Source organism: Buteo buteo, chromosome 4 (genome assembly GCF_964188355.1).
Source record: "Buteo buteo chromosome 4, bButBut1.hap1.1, whole genome shotgun sequence".
Classification (NCBI taxonomy): domain Eukaryota; kingdom Metazoa; phylum Chordata; class Aves; order Accipitriformes; family Accipitridae; genus Buteo; species Buteo buteo.
The window spans coordinates 55,096,012-55,112,678 of NC_134174.1; the positions used below are offsets into that span (position 1 = coordinate 55,096,012).

General features: G+C 51.0%; 1 protein-coding gene across 3 annotated transcripts; it reads left to right on the plus strand.

Annotated features, from left to right (window-relative positions):
• The first annotated feature begins 1,913 nt into the window (after positions 1-1,913).
• On the plus strand, positions 1,914-16,136 carry MFSD13A (major facilitator superfamily domain containing 13A). 3 transcript variants are annotated; one of them, XM_075026267.1, is made up of 9 exons: positions 1,914-1,961; positions 8,247-8,515; positions 8,976-9,055; positions 9,842-10,291; positions 11,190-11,307; positions 12,298-12,394; positions 13,136-13,307; positions 13,895-14,088; positions 14,303-16,136. In XM_075026267.1, the coding sequence occupies exons 2-9, from the start codon at positions 8,351-8,353 to the stop codon at positions 14,554-14,556; spliced, it is 1,530 nt and encodes a 509-aa protein (XP_074882368.1). In that variant the 5' UTR covers positions 1,914-1,961; positions 8,247-8,350; the 3' UTR covers positions 14,557-16,136. The 3 variants fall into 3 exon arrangements, with proteins under 3 accessions (XP_074882368.1, XP_074882370.1, XP_074882369.1); XM_075026268.1 differs by lacking the exon at positions 1,914-1,961 and adding an exon at positions 6,919-7,131; XM_075026269.1 differs by lacking the exon at positions 9,842-10,291.
• The last annotated feature ends 531 nt before the right edge of the window (positions 16,137-16,667 follow it).

Here is a 16,667-nt window from a genome sequence, read left to right on the forward strand (position 1 = left end):
TTTTCACCGATGTACCTTAATAACACATATAGAGCCAGGAGATACACTAAGATACCACATCACACCTTGCAGAAGCTTTCCTGTAGTAACCAGGGCTGCAATACCTGTCTGAACATGCCCTTGTAGCTAAGGAAAACAACAGGAAACGCATTCCTTCAGCAATTACATTACATGCTCAGACAGGGAGCTCTAAACTTGTCTATGGACAAGACTACTAAAGCTAATGCAAGGTTCATATCTTAGCTAGTGAGATGCCTTACAGAAAAAAAAAAGTAGAGCTTGAACATAAAGACTCAGACATAGCAAGGAGAGAGGGCACAGGTAAAGGAACAGCTAAAGTCAGCACATGAAGCCAGCATGGAAAACCTCAAAAGCACTTACCAGAACTTCAGGTTCTTTCTCAAAGCAGCAAAATGCTATTAACAACACTCCAAGAAGAACTATAAACTTTAAAGTAACAGCCTAAATAGCATAGAAAAGAGCCCACCACAAAGTACTTTGGAAATGAACCTTACTTTTTCTTTATTTTGCTCCCCAAGATTCTTGCTCACATTCAGCTACAGACAGCTAAGCTGGTATTTGTACTCACTGCTCATTCAGTAGGTTGTAATTAAGTAAGAAGCCATACAAATGGCTCCCATCAGCACTACCTTATTGTAAGCACCTGCACTGTCCAGGGCCTTTACAGATACAAATCCCCACACAGGTTTAAAAAGGGTGGCTCGGTCTGCAAGGTCAGCTCATCATTGCTCAGCACAACTGCTGCAGCAGGGCACGCTCCTCAAGGATGCTTAATGCCTTGCTTTGCTGCAGGTAGTCTCAACAGCTGAAATTAAATACCTACAAATCACTCTTTAATTACAAAATCTGTTGACTGCAATTAATTGCCTGGCTTCTGTAAATTTATAAAAATAACCTGTTCAGGAAGCCTCTAGTAAGTCTAATACACAAGCATGTTGGGAAGTAATAGGATGCAATGATACTTTTCTGAACATAGCAATTGGCTTTTGCCTCAATTTTCCCTGATGAAATTTGTGAATAGTTGGATAGGAGCAACTGTTGTGGTGAGAGGTGGAAGGTGACGTGTATGCCAAAAATGGGAGTTGCTTCTTTGAGAGAAATCTCCAAAGAGAGATCTTAAATAATAAAAGGCAACGATAGTCTCTATTTTCTGAAATATATGGGACATAATGTAAACAGATCTTGGGAGAGAAGCGCAAGTAGCTGATGACTAAGACCAGAGACAAGTAGGGCATTTGATGCGTTACAGGGAAGGCTACCTGCCCCCTGAGCTGCCACGTTCGTTGCTTTGTTTCCACTTTGTCATTTCGCAGCTTGGCGCAACGCTTTTTGGAGGCGCTTAAGGTGAAAAGGCCCCACGAGCCCAGCTGCCTTCACCAGGAGGCATCTTGTGCTTCCCAGCCCCGTTTCTCCTCCAGCCCCGTGATGCTGGGGAGAGGGGCGGAAGGCCCCAGGGCAGCCTGCCCAGTGGAGGGCACCCCAGGGGACCAGGCCTAGGGCCACTCCGCCTCCGCTGCCCCCCTTGGCGCTGGTGGCAGGGCCCCTGCCCGCCCCGCCGGGTCCGCCCGGCCCGGCAACGTTTCCATGGCGACAGGCGCCGCGCGAGCCCGAAGGATCATAGAGGAGCCGCCCACCCCCCCCCCCGCTCCGGCTAGAAAGGCCCCGGGGAGCCCTTCCCCGCTGTGGCTCTCCCTCGCTGAGGGGCGGGGCTAATGCAAATGTAGGCGGCCAAAGCAGCGGGCGCGGCTTTCAGCCGCTTGCCGGCGAGGTGACCTCACGCGAGATGGCGGCTGGGAGGGGGGCCGGCTTCACTTGCCAGGACGCAAGATGGCCTCGGGCCGGAGCGGGGCGGGGCGGGGGTCGAGAGGCCGCCAGGCGCGCATGCGCGGGCGTGCGGTTCGGCGGCGGAACGGCGGGGGCAGCACCGGTAACGGACGCAGGTAGGAGGCGCTGAGGGGATGGCTGTGGGGAGGGGTACGGCGCGGTGCCTCCCCCACCCCGATGCCGGCCTGGGTTTGTCTCCCCGCCTATAGCGGACCAGCCCAGGTGGGGTGGGGGAGACCCCCCCCCCCAGTGCAGTGGGGCAGTCCGGGTGGGGTGGGGAATCCCCCCTCCCGCCGTTGGGCGGCCCGTGGGGTGGGGGTCTCCCCCTCCCTGCATTGGTAGAGCTCTGGGGTGTGCCTCCCCCCGTTACTCTGGACGCTCCCACGTGGGTGCGGGGGGTGCCCTTCCTCCTTGCTGTCAGTACCCGCGGGCAGGAGCCTCGGTCCGTCTGTGCCCCGCTCTGGAGCCGGTCGGGGCCTGGCTCCCACCCCCTCGCAGGGTCCCGGCAAGGAGAGGTGGCCCTGGCATTGCCCTACCCTACCTGGAAGTGTGGGGCGAGGCTCTGGCCATCGTGTCCCCGTCACGCCTTCCCCTCACCTGACAGTGCAACCTCAAACGGGCCCTCCACCTCCGTGGAGCCTGAAACGATGGCCGTGCCCCTGCCCGGCCACCACTTCCTCTCGCAGAGCTGCTAGGCCTCCCCTCAGCACAGTGGGACGGGGGGCTGGATGGCTCTGGGGTGATGGCAGCAAGCACCACTGCTTGGGCTCGTCCTCTGGGTGGCCAAAGAAGCAGTGTCCCTGTCTCTGGCCTTGCTTCGCAGGCATTGCCTGGCTCCCTGCGTTCCTTTCCCTCGTGCAGGGTGTCAGCTACTGTAGTTGGTGACCTAGGGCTGTGTTTTTCAGGCCTAAATGCTACGGAGATCTCTGGTGGCCTCGGCAGCTGGGCTTGTATCAGCCCTTCAGTTAGTGGTCCGTGGCTGGTGGCCAAAGTCAGGGTGTTAGGGGGGTGACTGTGGCTGTGAAAGGTTTGCACAGGTGAAAGGTCTCACTGACTTAAAGATGGAGACAGTGTAGCAGAAACTCCTAGTTGCTGCTGCTTGGGCAGAGTGTTAAAAAGAGCCTCTCACCTTGTGTTTCCTATTGAGTCTTGACAGGAACAGGCTCTATCTGTGTAGTAATCCCCTGTTATAGCTTCTGTGATTCCACTTTTGGGAGTTGTTTTCAGTAAGGGTTTCATATTTACTTCCAAACCTGTAATGTGAGGCCAGAGTTACCTGGCAATGGTTCCCATACCAGTGCTATGAAGTCCATTACAGGATTAGAGCTTATATTGACAGTAACATTATGGGGAACCAGTTTTTAACGCATCTAACTTTCCTTACACTGTAAAACAATGAATTGTGTAGAAAAGGGATGCCATGTGCTGTTAAGTTAAATGCCTTACCAGGTTCCAAGACTATGAGATCTACCTGGTTACCTCTATTAACGAACCTTGTAATCTCATTAGGGAATGAGATCTGATTTAACGAGATTGCTCTGCTGGAACACAGTTCCACAGAAACTACCAGCTGGTTCAAGATGTTAATTGTCATCTGTGTGGCAGTTCTGTTTACATGTGTAAACTCTGCAGGATTGACGGCAGCATCTGATGGAAGCATGTGATTGCCCGTAATAAGAAGGGTGTTACCAAACGTCTGATAATATGGAGGCATCTGTGATTGTTGAATTAGTAAACGGTACTGGGAAACACCCTCGTAGCCTCTTCGAAGTGGCACGTTTCCTTGCCTGACCCAGGTGGTACCAGGTTTTCAAAGGCTTCATTGCTTTACTGTTCAGATACCAGGCTGCTGGTAATCTGTTGTTGGGGAGTTGGTTAATGTTTCGCATAGGACTGTGTTTAGTGTTCCCTTGAGACTCTCTGTTAGCAAGTGGATTATCTGAGGAAAGATGGTGTTAGGACTTCAGAAGTAGTACAATGGAGCAACTGAGAGTCTTGGAGAGATATCCACCTCTCAGAGGGTGCATGTGATCAAAGTTTGGTCAGAGGAGCCTAAATTTTGTGGAGTGTGTGAGTGGATAGGAGCTTTCCTGGGATAGGAATAGGATTTTGAGACTTTTTTTTTGTTTAAGTGGAGGCTCTTTCAGTACTGTTAAGTTAGTGAAATAGCTCTGTAGAGGGATTTTCCTGCTTACTAAACAGAGTCCTGCCAGAACCTAAGTAGCTCCATGGGATGAGGACCCACTGAGGTGTCTGTGCTTTGGAGGCCTCCTGGGGTACCATGTGTAGGGTGGGAAGGAGTGTGCAGAAGCTGGTCTGTGCTAACAAAACAGACTTGTCACTGACAGATAAGCCTGACCAGAAGACGACATCCATGACCGTTTCCTCTGGCTGAGAATGTCACTTACAGGGTCTGGGAGGAATTGGCATGCCCAGCACCAGGTGCTGTGCTGGGACGGGTCACAGAGCAGCAGCTCTTTCACAGGCGCAGCTCCAGCCTGGCCTCCCTGTGGATGAGGCTGGACCGCCAGCAGCCCAGTCCTGTCTAGATATGACGAATGTCTAGAAATAGGGTCGCCTTTTGAGTGTCTTATCCAGCTGGTGGATTTATTGGGTAGTGGATGCAGAGACACCAGGCTGGTATAGTTGCCTGGCCCTCTGCTTTAGCTAATAAGCCACCCAGAATCCAGAATATGCAGCAGAGGCAGTGTAGTGATGGCTGGAGCAAGCACAGACATATCCTGAAGTATTATTTGGGATATTCCAGCCTGCATTACCTACATAGTGGAGAATGAATGGGAGAGTCATCCTGTTACTGCGGTCAGGTCTGCAAATAACTATTTCAGGCTCCTGAGTGGCAACTTCAGCATATAGGACTCATCTGGTCCTGCTTAGAAGACTGGCTTGGGCCAAGTTTCACATATAAGGCTCTGCTGCCAACTCAGTACAACTGACTTCAGCTGTGGAAGGCTGGTGTTCAGTCTTGTTGTAAGGCCACAGGGTTGCTGAATCGCCATGGGACACAATGACTTGTGAATCCAGCTGTGAGCTGGCTAGGAAGTTAGAGCAGATGTGCGAGGCCCAAACTGTGGTGTGTTTCCAGCTGCTGTACGCTAGCACTCTCAAACAAAAGCAATGCTTTCCTGGTAGCCAGTACTCAAACATCCTTCTGAAAAAGATAAGATCTGTAAACGTCACTGACAGGAGCGATGCCAGATGTCAGATGCAGAGGTGGAAGCTTCTGAAATAAAGCCTAGTTGCTTTCTAATTTATGAGCTTGTTGCTTTATGACTGTGCGTTAGAAGTTCAGCGTGAATGATAGCTATTCCCTCCTGCAGCTCCTTTTCCCATTACTACTTGAAGTCTAATGTTGAAAAGTTTTGACATACTCCATGAGTAATTCTCCATCCCAAGGAAAAGGTTATGAAAATACCAGTGTGGCAAGCTTAAATAATGCAGTACTTTGGATGTAGAAGCAAAATCTACTTTTTACAGACAATTATGATTTGTTTCTTTTCATCTGCACATTTGCAGATGGGGAGGGAAAAAGTATATCTAAAAATACCTAACAACTATCCTAACAAAGTGAAATCACTTACAAATGTCAGCTGGCTGGGGAGGTTGCACATCTGTGAGGGAGTGATGAGGGAGGAGAAGGAGAGGAAGTGGAACGTCACCTTCTTTAAACAGTGCTGTAGCATATAACTGACAAAATGAGGTGTCTCTGGAAACTTCAGCAGCTGTGGTTTGTGCAACATGTGCTTAGTGAAGCATCATTTGGATGGGTACACGTGTAAAGCACAGTGCTAAAGTCCGAGCCTAGAGCGGGCTTTGCTTTCAAACAGGCTTTGTATAGCAAAGTCAAGTCCAGGTTAAGAATTGCCCTAGTGTGTCAGACTGCTGGTCTGTGTTGCCCCATATTCTGCCCCGCAGTGGCAGCAGGAGATGTTATTTAGGGGTAGAGCACGTGAGCCTGGCCACTGTCAGCAGCCTTTCTACTTGTCCACCCCCAGCTTGCATAGCCTTTGGATTAGGGATGCTAGAGTGGATTTCCCTGCCTGTTCCCTTTAGTAGCTGTTTGTGTACAGCTGTTTTCCATGAATTTGTCTAATCCTTTGAACCTGCTGCCCACATTGGCAACCTCCTTTGGCAGAAAGTGTCAGGTGTTTGCTATGTGCCAGGTAAAGAAATATTTTCATGTGCTTTAAACCAATTTCCTGCTAGTTACAGTGAGCACTCCTGATTCTTGTGTCCTGGCACACAACAGTTTCACCTTCACCTTATCCACTGTGCATGGGACTGTAAACCTTGATCATGTTCCCCTTCAGCCTTTCCTGTCTGCCTGAAGAGTCCCAGCTGTTTAGTCTTTCCTCAGCAGGCAGCTGCTTCAGTCCCTTGATTGCTTTAGTTGCCCTTCTTTGATCTCCCTCATCTCTGTGTCTCAGGAAGTTTGTAGTGAGGTTAGATGTGCATGCAGTGGTCAAGGTCTGGATACACTGGTGTTTCATACAATGCAAAATGATGCTGTCTGCTTGTTCTCCATCCCATTCATGAGGGTGCCCAGCACTCTGGTGGCTTCATCTGCCCTTGAGCCAGTCTTCCACAGAAGGCTCTTGGTGAGAGACGGAGGACTCATCGGTGCGTGGGTCAGTTGGCTTAGCTCTCCCTTCTTCTTAACCTTTATCTTTACACATCACAAATTCTTGATTCCTTTTCAATTCATGACCATACAAAATGCAATTTCCCCTTGAGGCTTGTCTGTCTTTAATTACACCTATAAAAGTTCATTGTCTGGCTGAATTCCCCTCCAAGCAGTGTCTTCCTTTTATCTGGCTGTGGGTTTTGGCATGGCGGGGATGCAGAATGGTGGCTCAGCTCCACAAGGGCTCTGCAGTTGGATCCAGTTGAGGTCTAGCGCTTTGGCTGGGAGTGGAGCCGATGTGCAGTTTCAATCTAGTGATGTAATTGATTGGAACAAATGCTGTTCCTGCTCTTTCTGAACTAGTTATGAGGAATTCCTTGGGCTAGGCGGAGCGGATGGTTATTTTTGCTTTTCTAATCTTGCCTAGAAGTGGTCAGACTCATGGCTTCTGGGAAACGCTGAATGGGACTGGCATTTCATCAGGTTTCATACCCAGCCGTTTATTCTTCCCCTTGATCTTCTGCTTGGACTTGCTGCAGCTGATGTTGCAAGCCCAAGAAGGCTGGCTTGGTGCGTAGTTTCCTGTTTCTGATGTGCTCCTTCTTATCCTGCATTGTGAAGTTCCCACAACACGCTTGAGTTGGGTGAGTGCGGACCCTGGAGGGCTGAAACAGGAGTGACTTCCAGCCCTTTATCTTGCTTTTGACAGTGTTAAGATAGCGACCTTCTCACCCATCATGCAAATGCTGTCAACAGGGCTTCTTATGATGGCACAAGCTGGAGAAGTGGACTTACACTGATTTAAGAACCCTTAACATCTCACCAGATACACAAGTGCCTCTGAAGAGGTGCCTTGTGTTTTGCCGCTGGACTGTAGCAACTTGAGCATGGTCCCACCTCCTGGCTGTGAGCTCCAGTCAGTGCTGGTGTTAGGAGCCCTCCCCTCACACCTCAGCCCCTTGTGAACATACAGCAACTTGTTCTGGTATAAGGCTGCTGTTTCCACTTATTTTATTTCCATATATATTGCCATCCAGCCAAACCATCTTTATTTCAGACACTGATCCTAAAATTCAGGCCACTCTAAGAAGAGTGGGACAGCTGCTAAGCAACTTCTGGTTGCCTTTATCGCATGATGGCAGCACGTCTGCTGCATGCCATCATGTTCTGGTCATGTCGCTTCATGTCACAAAGCAGCAACACTGCTTGCCATAAATAACTCCTGTCTGAGCCAGCCCAGGTGCAGTCAGCTGCAACTGCCTGAGGAAAGCAGTGTGTGTGTGTGTGTGAGATTACATCACAGCTGTTGTCATTTTTATTTGGCTAAAAATTTACACGGGTACCTAAAAATGTCAGTGACTACATGTGTTTTCTGAAGGCTGCTTTGTTATTTGCAGCTATCTAGCTTGATTCCTCCTGTGACCTTGCCTTTAAAGAGCTGGAAAGAGCTAATCGGCTACTTGCTGGATAACAAAGAACATTACAGGGTAAAGGACAGGGCAGCCTGCTCCCGAGGAGACAGTTGTACCCCGGGAGCCCGCAGCCTGGCCTCAGCTTAATGAAACAGCTTTAGTGCAGCAGACAGCTTTTAGTCTCTTAAATCCGCTCCAATCCACTTTTGAACAGTTCCTCAAAGCAATATGAATTCTGATCTCTGCAGACAAAGATTTACCGATTAATTTGATACAACTTTTAGTTCATTTAAGAAATTGAACTTGGTTTCCTTTTTTTCTCCCCCCCCCCCACCCCTCTCCTGCAGGAGCAACAATGGATTGGCCCCAAGAAAAATATAGCAGGTGTTGGGAGAAGACATCCCATTTGAAATGGAGGTGATCGAGGGAGCTGAAAGCTGCCTGCACCAACATGGGGTTGCGACTGTTGGCTTGTCTTTTTCATTTGCCCACTGCGGTGATCTACGGGTCCCTGTCGCTGTTTGTTTCCATTTTGCACAACGTATTCCTCCTGTACTACGTGGACACCTTTGTCTCTGTTTACAAGATTGATAAACTGTCCTTTTGGATAGGAGAGGTTAGTCTTTTCCATAGGCTTCTGCCCTCATAAGTAAGAAATTCTGAAACCAAGACTGCTCCTTGCTAGAACTGTGAAGAACGTTAGCTGTAATAGCAGTGTTCCCCTTTGGAGAGGGAGCAAGGGAGCCTTCTGAGTGCTAACTTGGGCTTTTCAGTTTTTCCCACTTATATAAAGATAGAACAAGCTGGGATAGAAAACCCAAAGACTTTGTTGTTAAGACTGCCTTTCTGCTGGGAACATCAGGGTGTTTCACAAGCAGGCAAAACTGGCCTCGCTGTGTTAATCTGGCGGTTGCCCTGGACAGGGGAATCGTACGGTGGTGGGGGGGCAGGGAAGGTGTGCTGGATGGTTCCTGCTGGTTGTTCACCGTGCCAGTTCAGCACTGCTTGCTTCAATAACAGAACTGTGACTTTGCAGGAGCTGTCCTTTGGTTTCACTGTACTGTTTTCTTTCCTAGACAGTGTTTCTGATCTGGAACAGCCTCAATGACCCTCTGTTTGGCTGGCTCAGTGACCGAGTGTTCCTTAGCACACAGCAGTAAGTTAAGTTCAACTTCCAGCAGAGTCTGGGAAGTTGTTTAGTCTCTGGGGGAGATGATGTGAAATTAGCAGCTTTAAAATGATGGTGTGGGAATGGTTTCTGGGACATGGAACTCTTAAATACCTCCTTTTCTTGGCATCTTTGAAGTTCAGTGCTCTTTGCATGTTATTTTAGTACCTGGCTGTATAGAGGAAGTCACACACCTATTGGGTAGATGTGACCCTAACCCTTAACAATCACAGGTGGTACAGAACCTAAAATACAGGCGTCTAAAATGTCAAGCTCCTGCTATATGAACAAGCCCCTTAGTGGGGTGTTGGAGAATGTCTGTACATGGTTTGGGAGACAAGGAGGAAAAGGACAATTATTTCCACCTGGAATGCCTCTGACCAAACTCCCTGGATCATGGATCACTGTTGGCCATTAGCATTTCTCATGTGTTTATATCAGGCTCGTAATGAAAATTGTGGTGTGGCTTCCTGCAACTAGTAAAAACTTCAAGTGCTCATTGAAACAAAATTTATATTGTGCAAAGCGCAAATAGTGCAGTGCTATCAGGAAGAGACTTTCTCTGGAGGAAAAAAAAAATCCCTTCATGCTTTTTGGCCTTCTTAAACCCATATTTTCAGTGATTAGCTGAGAAGGTATCTGATGTGAGTGCTTGTTACATAAGCAAAAGCTGTATTTGTGTCTATGCCACTTACACACCTTCCTTGGGGAGGGAGAATACATGGTCATGCAGGGTTTTGTCCAGGTGTCTAAAGTTTTTGTCTTCTGTTGCAGGCCAGGAGCAGAGATTTCTTCCCCAGAAGTAGTTCTGAAGAGGCTCAGAGCGCTAAGCCACAATGGTCCCCTCTTTGCCATCTCTTTCCTGGCTTTCTGGGTTGCCTGGGCTCATCCTGGTTTGCAGTTCCTTCTTTGCCTTTGCATGTATGACAGCTTTCTCACCATGGTCGACCTCCATCACAACGCCTTACTCGCAGATCTGGCTGTTTCAGCAAAAGACAGGACTAGCCTCAACTTCTACTGCTCCCTCTTCAGTGCCATAGGCTCCCTCTCTGTCTTCATGTCCTATGCAGTGTGGAACAAAGAGGACTTCTTTTCCTTTCGCATATTTTGCGTCGTGCTGGCCCTCTGCTCCATCGTTGGTTTTACTCTGTCCACACAGCTGCTCCGCCAGCGGTTTGAGGCTGATGGGAAAGCAAAATGGGACCAAGAATCAACCCTAAAAGAGTAAGTGTCACGAATTCTGCAGCAGGGACGAAGGCCTGGCATAGATCTGTAGCATTCTGTTATGCACTGCAGCAAACTAAATGTGTGGAAAGATCCAAGACAAGGCAAACTTTTGTTAATCATCTATGGTTCTTGTCTGTTGATACAGTTTTCAGAATCACCTCTGTTACACTGGCTCCTAAGGCCCTCTGAAAATAGGACAAAACTATCTCGTGACACCCCTGGCCCAAACTGGAGGCAGAGCCCTGACCTGCTGTATGGCCATCCAGTGTTTGGAACATGACATGAGTTAATATCTAGAGCACCCAGTGAGGCCTGTGAGTGGCAAAATGTCAGAAGCAGCTTATCATGAAAGCATTCCTGCTTGAGCATGAGACCACCTTGCTGCCCATTTCCGATGGAGTTGGACAAGCGAATGTCTCTTACCCTTTTGCTTGCTTTAGCTACCTGATAGTGGCTGGGCTGTTGGTAGGCCACATTGCAGCTGGTTTTCCCTGTTCAGCTCCCTTGCTTTTCCTTGGGCTGTCTCACTTGTCATCCCTTGTTATGAGCTGCCAGCGTTATGCTGTAGTAATGCAGCAGATCCTGATGAGATCTGCCAGGTAGGCTAACCGCAGGGATCTGGAAGAGGAGTGTATGCATAGTAGAATGGCTAGTAGGAGGAGAATGCATTTATGGACAGAAATCTGAAACAAAGGTTCTTTGGGAGACCTGTTGCTTGTGGTTCTTGCTAGCATTAAGCAAATGTTGTAGACTACTGTTTTGATTTGGTCTAGGGACAGGGATGGTTGGGGTAGGAGATATGGCTCTGCATCTACACAGGGAGAGCTGGGGGCTCTCCCCTGCTTGGTGTGAGGGATTTACAGTTGTTTGGTTTTTTTTCCTTCTCTCCCTTTAGGCTGTACATTGAGAAACTCTCTGTCCCCCAGGAGAAAAGGATCACCCTGGCAGAGTATCTCCAGCAGCTCTCCCGGCATCGCAACTTCCTTTGGTTTGTCTGCATGAACCTTGTCCAGGTAGGTGCAGCAGTGGCATGTTGTGATTCAGAGGATGAACGCTGGCTCTGGCTGTTTGAGGTGGTCATTCAGCAGTATGTGAGTTCACCAAGAGGGGCAGAGGTGTTTCCAGCACCCACTTGCTCTTGGAGCCTCCTGCACATGCTGGATGATTTGGCAGCTGGTAGCCACTCTCCCTGCCTGTGACCCAGGAATACTTCCTGAGCAAGCTGTGGGGTGCTCCTTCCTCTCTCCACAGTGTAGGCTGGATTACGGGGGCTGGCTGAGTGCTGTGCAGCCCATCTGGGGTGCAGAAGCACAAGGCCTGGCTCATGGTGGGGAAGAGTTCAGGAGTACAGTTTGCTGGTGTGGCTGTCAGCACGGTCTCCTTCTCCTTTCTGCTTTTCTGAGGCTCACATCACTGTTCTCACTGTCCAGCTGGATCTTGCCATTTCTGTTCTTCATCCTCTTCAGTGATTACTACCAAATGCTGGCAGCCTGCCCAGCTTTGTGTGCTGCAATCACAGCTCCTGTCTCCCTGGGGATCCCTTGGTTCCCCTCAGGCAGGCTCTTGATGCTGGTCTGCATATTTGTGTTCAAGCCTCAATGCTGCCTTTATCCTTGTCCTCCTGAGAGCTGCCTCCTCCCTTCTGCTGTACCACTGCCTCCCCCAAACCCTTGTCACTGCTGTCACCTCCTTGCCGTGCCTGCCCCAGCAGTGCTGTGTGCTGAGCAAGTGCCCTGCAAGCCATACCTCGGCAGCTGGGAAGTGGTACTGACCCCAGGTACGCAGTGGGCATGGCTGGTGGCATTGCAGCTTTGCAGTCTCAGCCTACAGTGTTGTAAAATCCACAGCTGAGCTCTTGCTCTGCTGAAGTACTCCAGGCCCACCCTGCATGATCCCTTAGCACAGGGCTCCTAGGATAACAGAGGCCAAAGGGCTGTTTGCTTTTTCTGTTCTCTCTTACTGCTGCTCTTGCTGACCAGCTCGTCTGCATGCTGCCTTCACAGGTTTTTCACTGCCACTTTAACAGCAACTTCTTCCCTCTGTTCCTGGAGCACCTGCTGTCAGACCAGATCTCTGTCTCTACTGGATCCTTCCTGCTTGGTGAGTCTCAGGTGGGACTGGAGGGAGCAGCTAGATTAGGACCTGGTTTGGGTCTGGATTCACTCTTCCCAAACTCCATCTGGGGAGAGGTGTGCTCACATGCTGGTCTCTGGGCTGTAAGATTCACACATGCACATACTCCACATGCTTCCCTGGGACCTCTGAGTCGTCCTTCCTGGGCACAGAAGTAACTTGGAGCCTTTTCTAGTGATGACAAGCCCAATGTGCTGGACTCTGGCCTAGACTTCACAGAGGTATTGCTCTGAGCATTAGTGGCTGCAGATAGTGTCCCCAGGATGCAGCAGGGAACACAGCGCTGAATTTAATCCCTTTCTCTCTGTGGCATATGGGCCATTTCTAGGCTGCCACAGATATGTGGGCAGTGGTCCTAGAGTTATCCTGGGAGGGTTTTGTGTGGGCCAGGTCTGGTCATGCTGTCCTGTCCCTCTCATTTCTGCTCCAGGGCTGAGTCCCAGCCCCTGCTTGACACTTGGCAAGTCCTTTCTTCTTTCCTGCCCATGAGGTTGATGGAAGAAGCCTCCCTCTGTAGGAAGTGTGTGCTGTGCCACAAAGCCACCAAGTAAATCTGCTGCAGCCTTCTGTATGTGCATGGGGGCTATTCTGTACTGTGTCCTACAACCCTGCTGGTGCTAGCCAGCCTTGTTCTCTCTCAGTATTGGTCCTGGGGGCATGGTAGATACTGAAACTCCCTCAAGCTATTCTGCCTCTGTCTCTGCTCAGGTGTTTCCTACATTGCCCCCCATCTCAACAACCTCTACTTCCTGTCCCTCTGCCGCCGCTGTGGAGTTTACGCTGTGGTACGAGGACTCTTCTTCCTGAAGCTGGCTCTCAGCGTTGTCATGCTCCTGGCAGGACCTGATCAGGTGTATCTGCTCTGCATCTTCATTGCCAGGTAGGTGGGCAGCACTTGCTTCCTCTGCCACATGGGAAGGGAAATGACTTGTCTCTGTTTTATGGAGAGGAGTGGGAGACAGGGAACAGTAGCCAGGGTCCCACAGAAGTCATGTGGCTCCCAGCTCTGACAGCACCTGAGCATGGTGCTGGTCACTGCAGAATCTGCTGGCTGTGTCTGCAGCAGAGTGAGGGAGGCAGCAATGTTCAGGAGGACGCAGATCCGGCAGAGCTAGTGGCAGCCTGCAGCAGCCTCACCCAGCTGCTGAGCTGAGCTCCTCTCCTCCTCTGCAGCCTGCCTGGGGTGATAGCCCTCAGTGTGTGCTGCAGCTGCCTGTTGGCCACTGGCCCAGCATGTCCTGTCCCCAGGCCTGTCTGTGTAGCAGGTCAGGACTGATCCAAGGCATTGCTGTAGGGTACACAAGGCTTACTGCTAGCAGTGTTCCCCTCCTGTAACCAGGGCTTCTGAAATTCTTACTTTTAAGTGCAGGGGAACCTTTTTCACCCTCTCTCTATTTTCTCTGATCTCTCACCTACTCCAGTCATTTCTTGATGCCCCTATTCAGTGCTTTGCCTGTTGTTCTGCAGCAACCGGGTGTTCACAGAAGGGACCTGTAAGTTGCTCAACCTGGTGGTGACTGACTTGGTGGATGAGGATCTAGTCCTGAACCGTAGGAAGCAGGCAGCCTCAGCGCTTCTCTTTGGGATGGTGGCTCTGGTCACCAAGCCAGGCCAGACCTTCGCTCCCCTTATCGGCACCTGGCTGCTCTGTGCATACACAGGTAAGGACGCTCCTGGGGAAAGCAGCGGGGCAGGAGAGGGCAGACCTGTTAGTTCAGTGTCCTCCACTGTGTCCTGTGCCCTGGGTGGGTGCAGAGGGTTCTTCTAGTTGCTAAGCTGTGCCTGGTCTCTGCATCTCGAAGGCTAGTCACTCAGAGAGAATGGGCAAGGGTCCATCCCCACTGTCCCCTCTCACAAATGATTCTCTGACACCAGGCTACGACATCTTCCAGCGCAACCCCTTGAGCAATGTGGTGAGTGCCCAGCCGAAGCTGGAGTCTGCCGCAGCTTTGGAGCCAACTCTTCGCCAGGGCTGCTTTTACCTCCTCGTCTTTGTACCCATCACGTGCGCAGTGCTGCAGCTCCTCAGCTGGTCGCAGTTCAGCTTGCATGGGAAGCGTCTGCAGATGGTGAAAGCTCAGCGCCAAAGCCTGACGCAAGGCCGAGCACCAGAGGTCAAAATGATCTAGGGGTGCCTGAGCCCCTGGGGTGTTGCTGGTTCCAGGCTAGTGCAGGACTGCAGGCTAAGCGCAGGAATGGTGGGCTGAGAAACCCTGATGTTTACGGTTCAACTGTGAAATGCTGTAATGCCAATGTTTACTCATTCCAGGAGGTGGTCGCTGGGGAAGGCAGAGATGTTCAGCATGTGAGGGGCCTGGGATAGATGACTTGGCCACAGGAGCGAGAACATTTTATCCTAGCCTGTCCTACGGAGCAGAGGGCTGCCCATGCCAGGGGGAAGGTGCTGGGTTGCAGTGTGTGCTAGACAGACACATCCCCAGTGCAGTCCTCTGCCCTGGGGAACCACAGCCTCTGGCTGAGCAGGAGGGGACCACACAGGGACTCCTTCCTTGCCAGAGCCCTGCAGCTTTGGGAAGTGGAGTGGGAGGCTCCTGAGGGACCAAGTGACGGAGGGGGCAATTGCAAGACAGCAGGAGCAAGGATGAGAGGACCCTGAAGGCCTCTCCCAGTAGTTGGTACACCACCTCCCACATACAGTGCTGCGGTTCTTGGACCAAATCCGCTCTTTGGCATTTCTTATTCCCAGGACAATATCCCGCACAGCCAGGGTCTGCCAACTCTGCTTGTTTTACGGTAAGGCTCCCTCCTCCGTGGCCTTGCAGTGGGAGTTGCTGGGCTGGGAAAGGTGCTGAGCTTGAACTGGGCTCAGAGCCTTGAGCTGAAACATCTCATCTGGCATCCTGTTGCCTGTGTTTATCCCTTCTCTCCCCTCCACAGCCCCTTGCAGTCAGCGCTGTCACACAGCTGTGCCGTGAGCCCCCTCCCATGCTGGCTGGGGCTGTGGGGCCGAGGTCAGGGAACCAACCCCTAAGGGAGCCAGTGGAAGTGCCTCCCTGCTCAGGGCAGTCCCTGGTGACCCAGTGAGGCAGCCTGGCACCTTCCCCTCTTGCAGTGGGAGAGCACAGCCTGGAGGAGACACCAGGTCTTGCTTTTGTGCCTTTGATTCCTCTTAGGAGCCTGTCTGACACCATGCTGGGCAGTCACAGGGTTGAGATTTTACCTTTGTGGGGAGACAGACACCTCAGTTCCTCTCCACTTGAAACAGTGCCCCAGAGTTTGATCGTCTCATCTGGCTGCTGAGCCATGGAGCCAAGGAGGAGAGCAGGTGGTTTGGTCTCCCTGGTTCTGGCTAGGAGCAGACGGGGCAGGTCGTCACCAAATGGATCCCCGAGCTGAGGGAGTGTCTTAATCTCTGCGATGTATCCGGGGGCAGGCAGAAGAGATGTGCCAAGCAGAGCTCTGCCTCTGCATGCCTGTGGGAAGAGGAGGGGGGTGCAGGCAGCATTTGAAGGCTGCTATGTGCTTAGGGCTGTGCTGATCTTTTAGTGCCAGGGTCCCTCTGGGGTCTCAGCCCACAAACCTGCCATCTTGCCTCAGGACATGGCTGCCTTCTGCCTTGGACCAAGACGTTCCTGCCACAAGGGTTCTGTAGCTCTTGATGGTTCAATCATAAGTTATTTGTGCGACTTCTAACCAAGTTTGAGAATGATTCTTCATTTCATAAATTAAAGATGATCTTTTCTGTATTGCTCAGTGATTTTTTTTTTTTTATTTTTATTTTTCCTAGCAGGTGGACCTAACCTGGCTGGGTTCATATGGTACTGCAGGGGGACAATTGTGGTTATATGGGAGAAAATGGGACTGCTCTTCTCCAGCAAAACTGGGTGCTGGGGCTCACCCCTGTTTCTGCAGGGGGCAGAGAGAGTCGGTGGGCTAGTGTTATCACCTGCCTTTTGGGGGAAGGTGAGGCACTTGCCCATGCTGCTCTGGAGGCCCCAGGGAGTGGACTGTCCTCTTCCTTCATCAGCAGCTTCTGGGGACAAGCTGGGGGCAGTTGCAGGCCTGGGCACGGCACCCCCTTCCCATGTCCCCAGGCCTGCCCTGGGAGCAAAGCTTGCTATGTTTGTTCTCAGCAAGCAGCTGGGCTGGCACCAGCTCTTCTCACAATGACAACGGCATCGCCCCCCTCACCCTCACTCAGCCAGGGCTGCCCGCACCAGCCCTCGCTTGCAGCTTCTCCACACCTCAGCTGCCCTTGACCTGTCTGCAGTGAGAAACA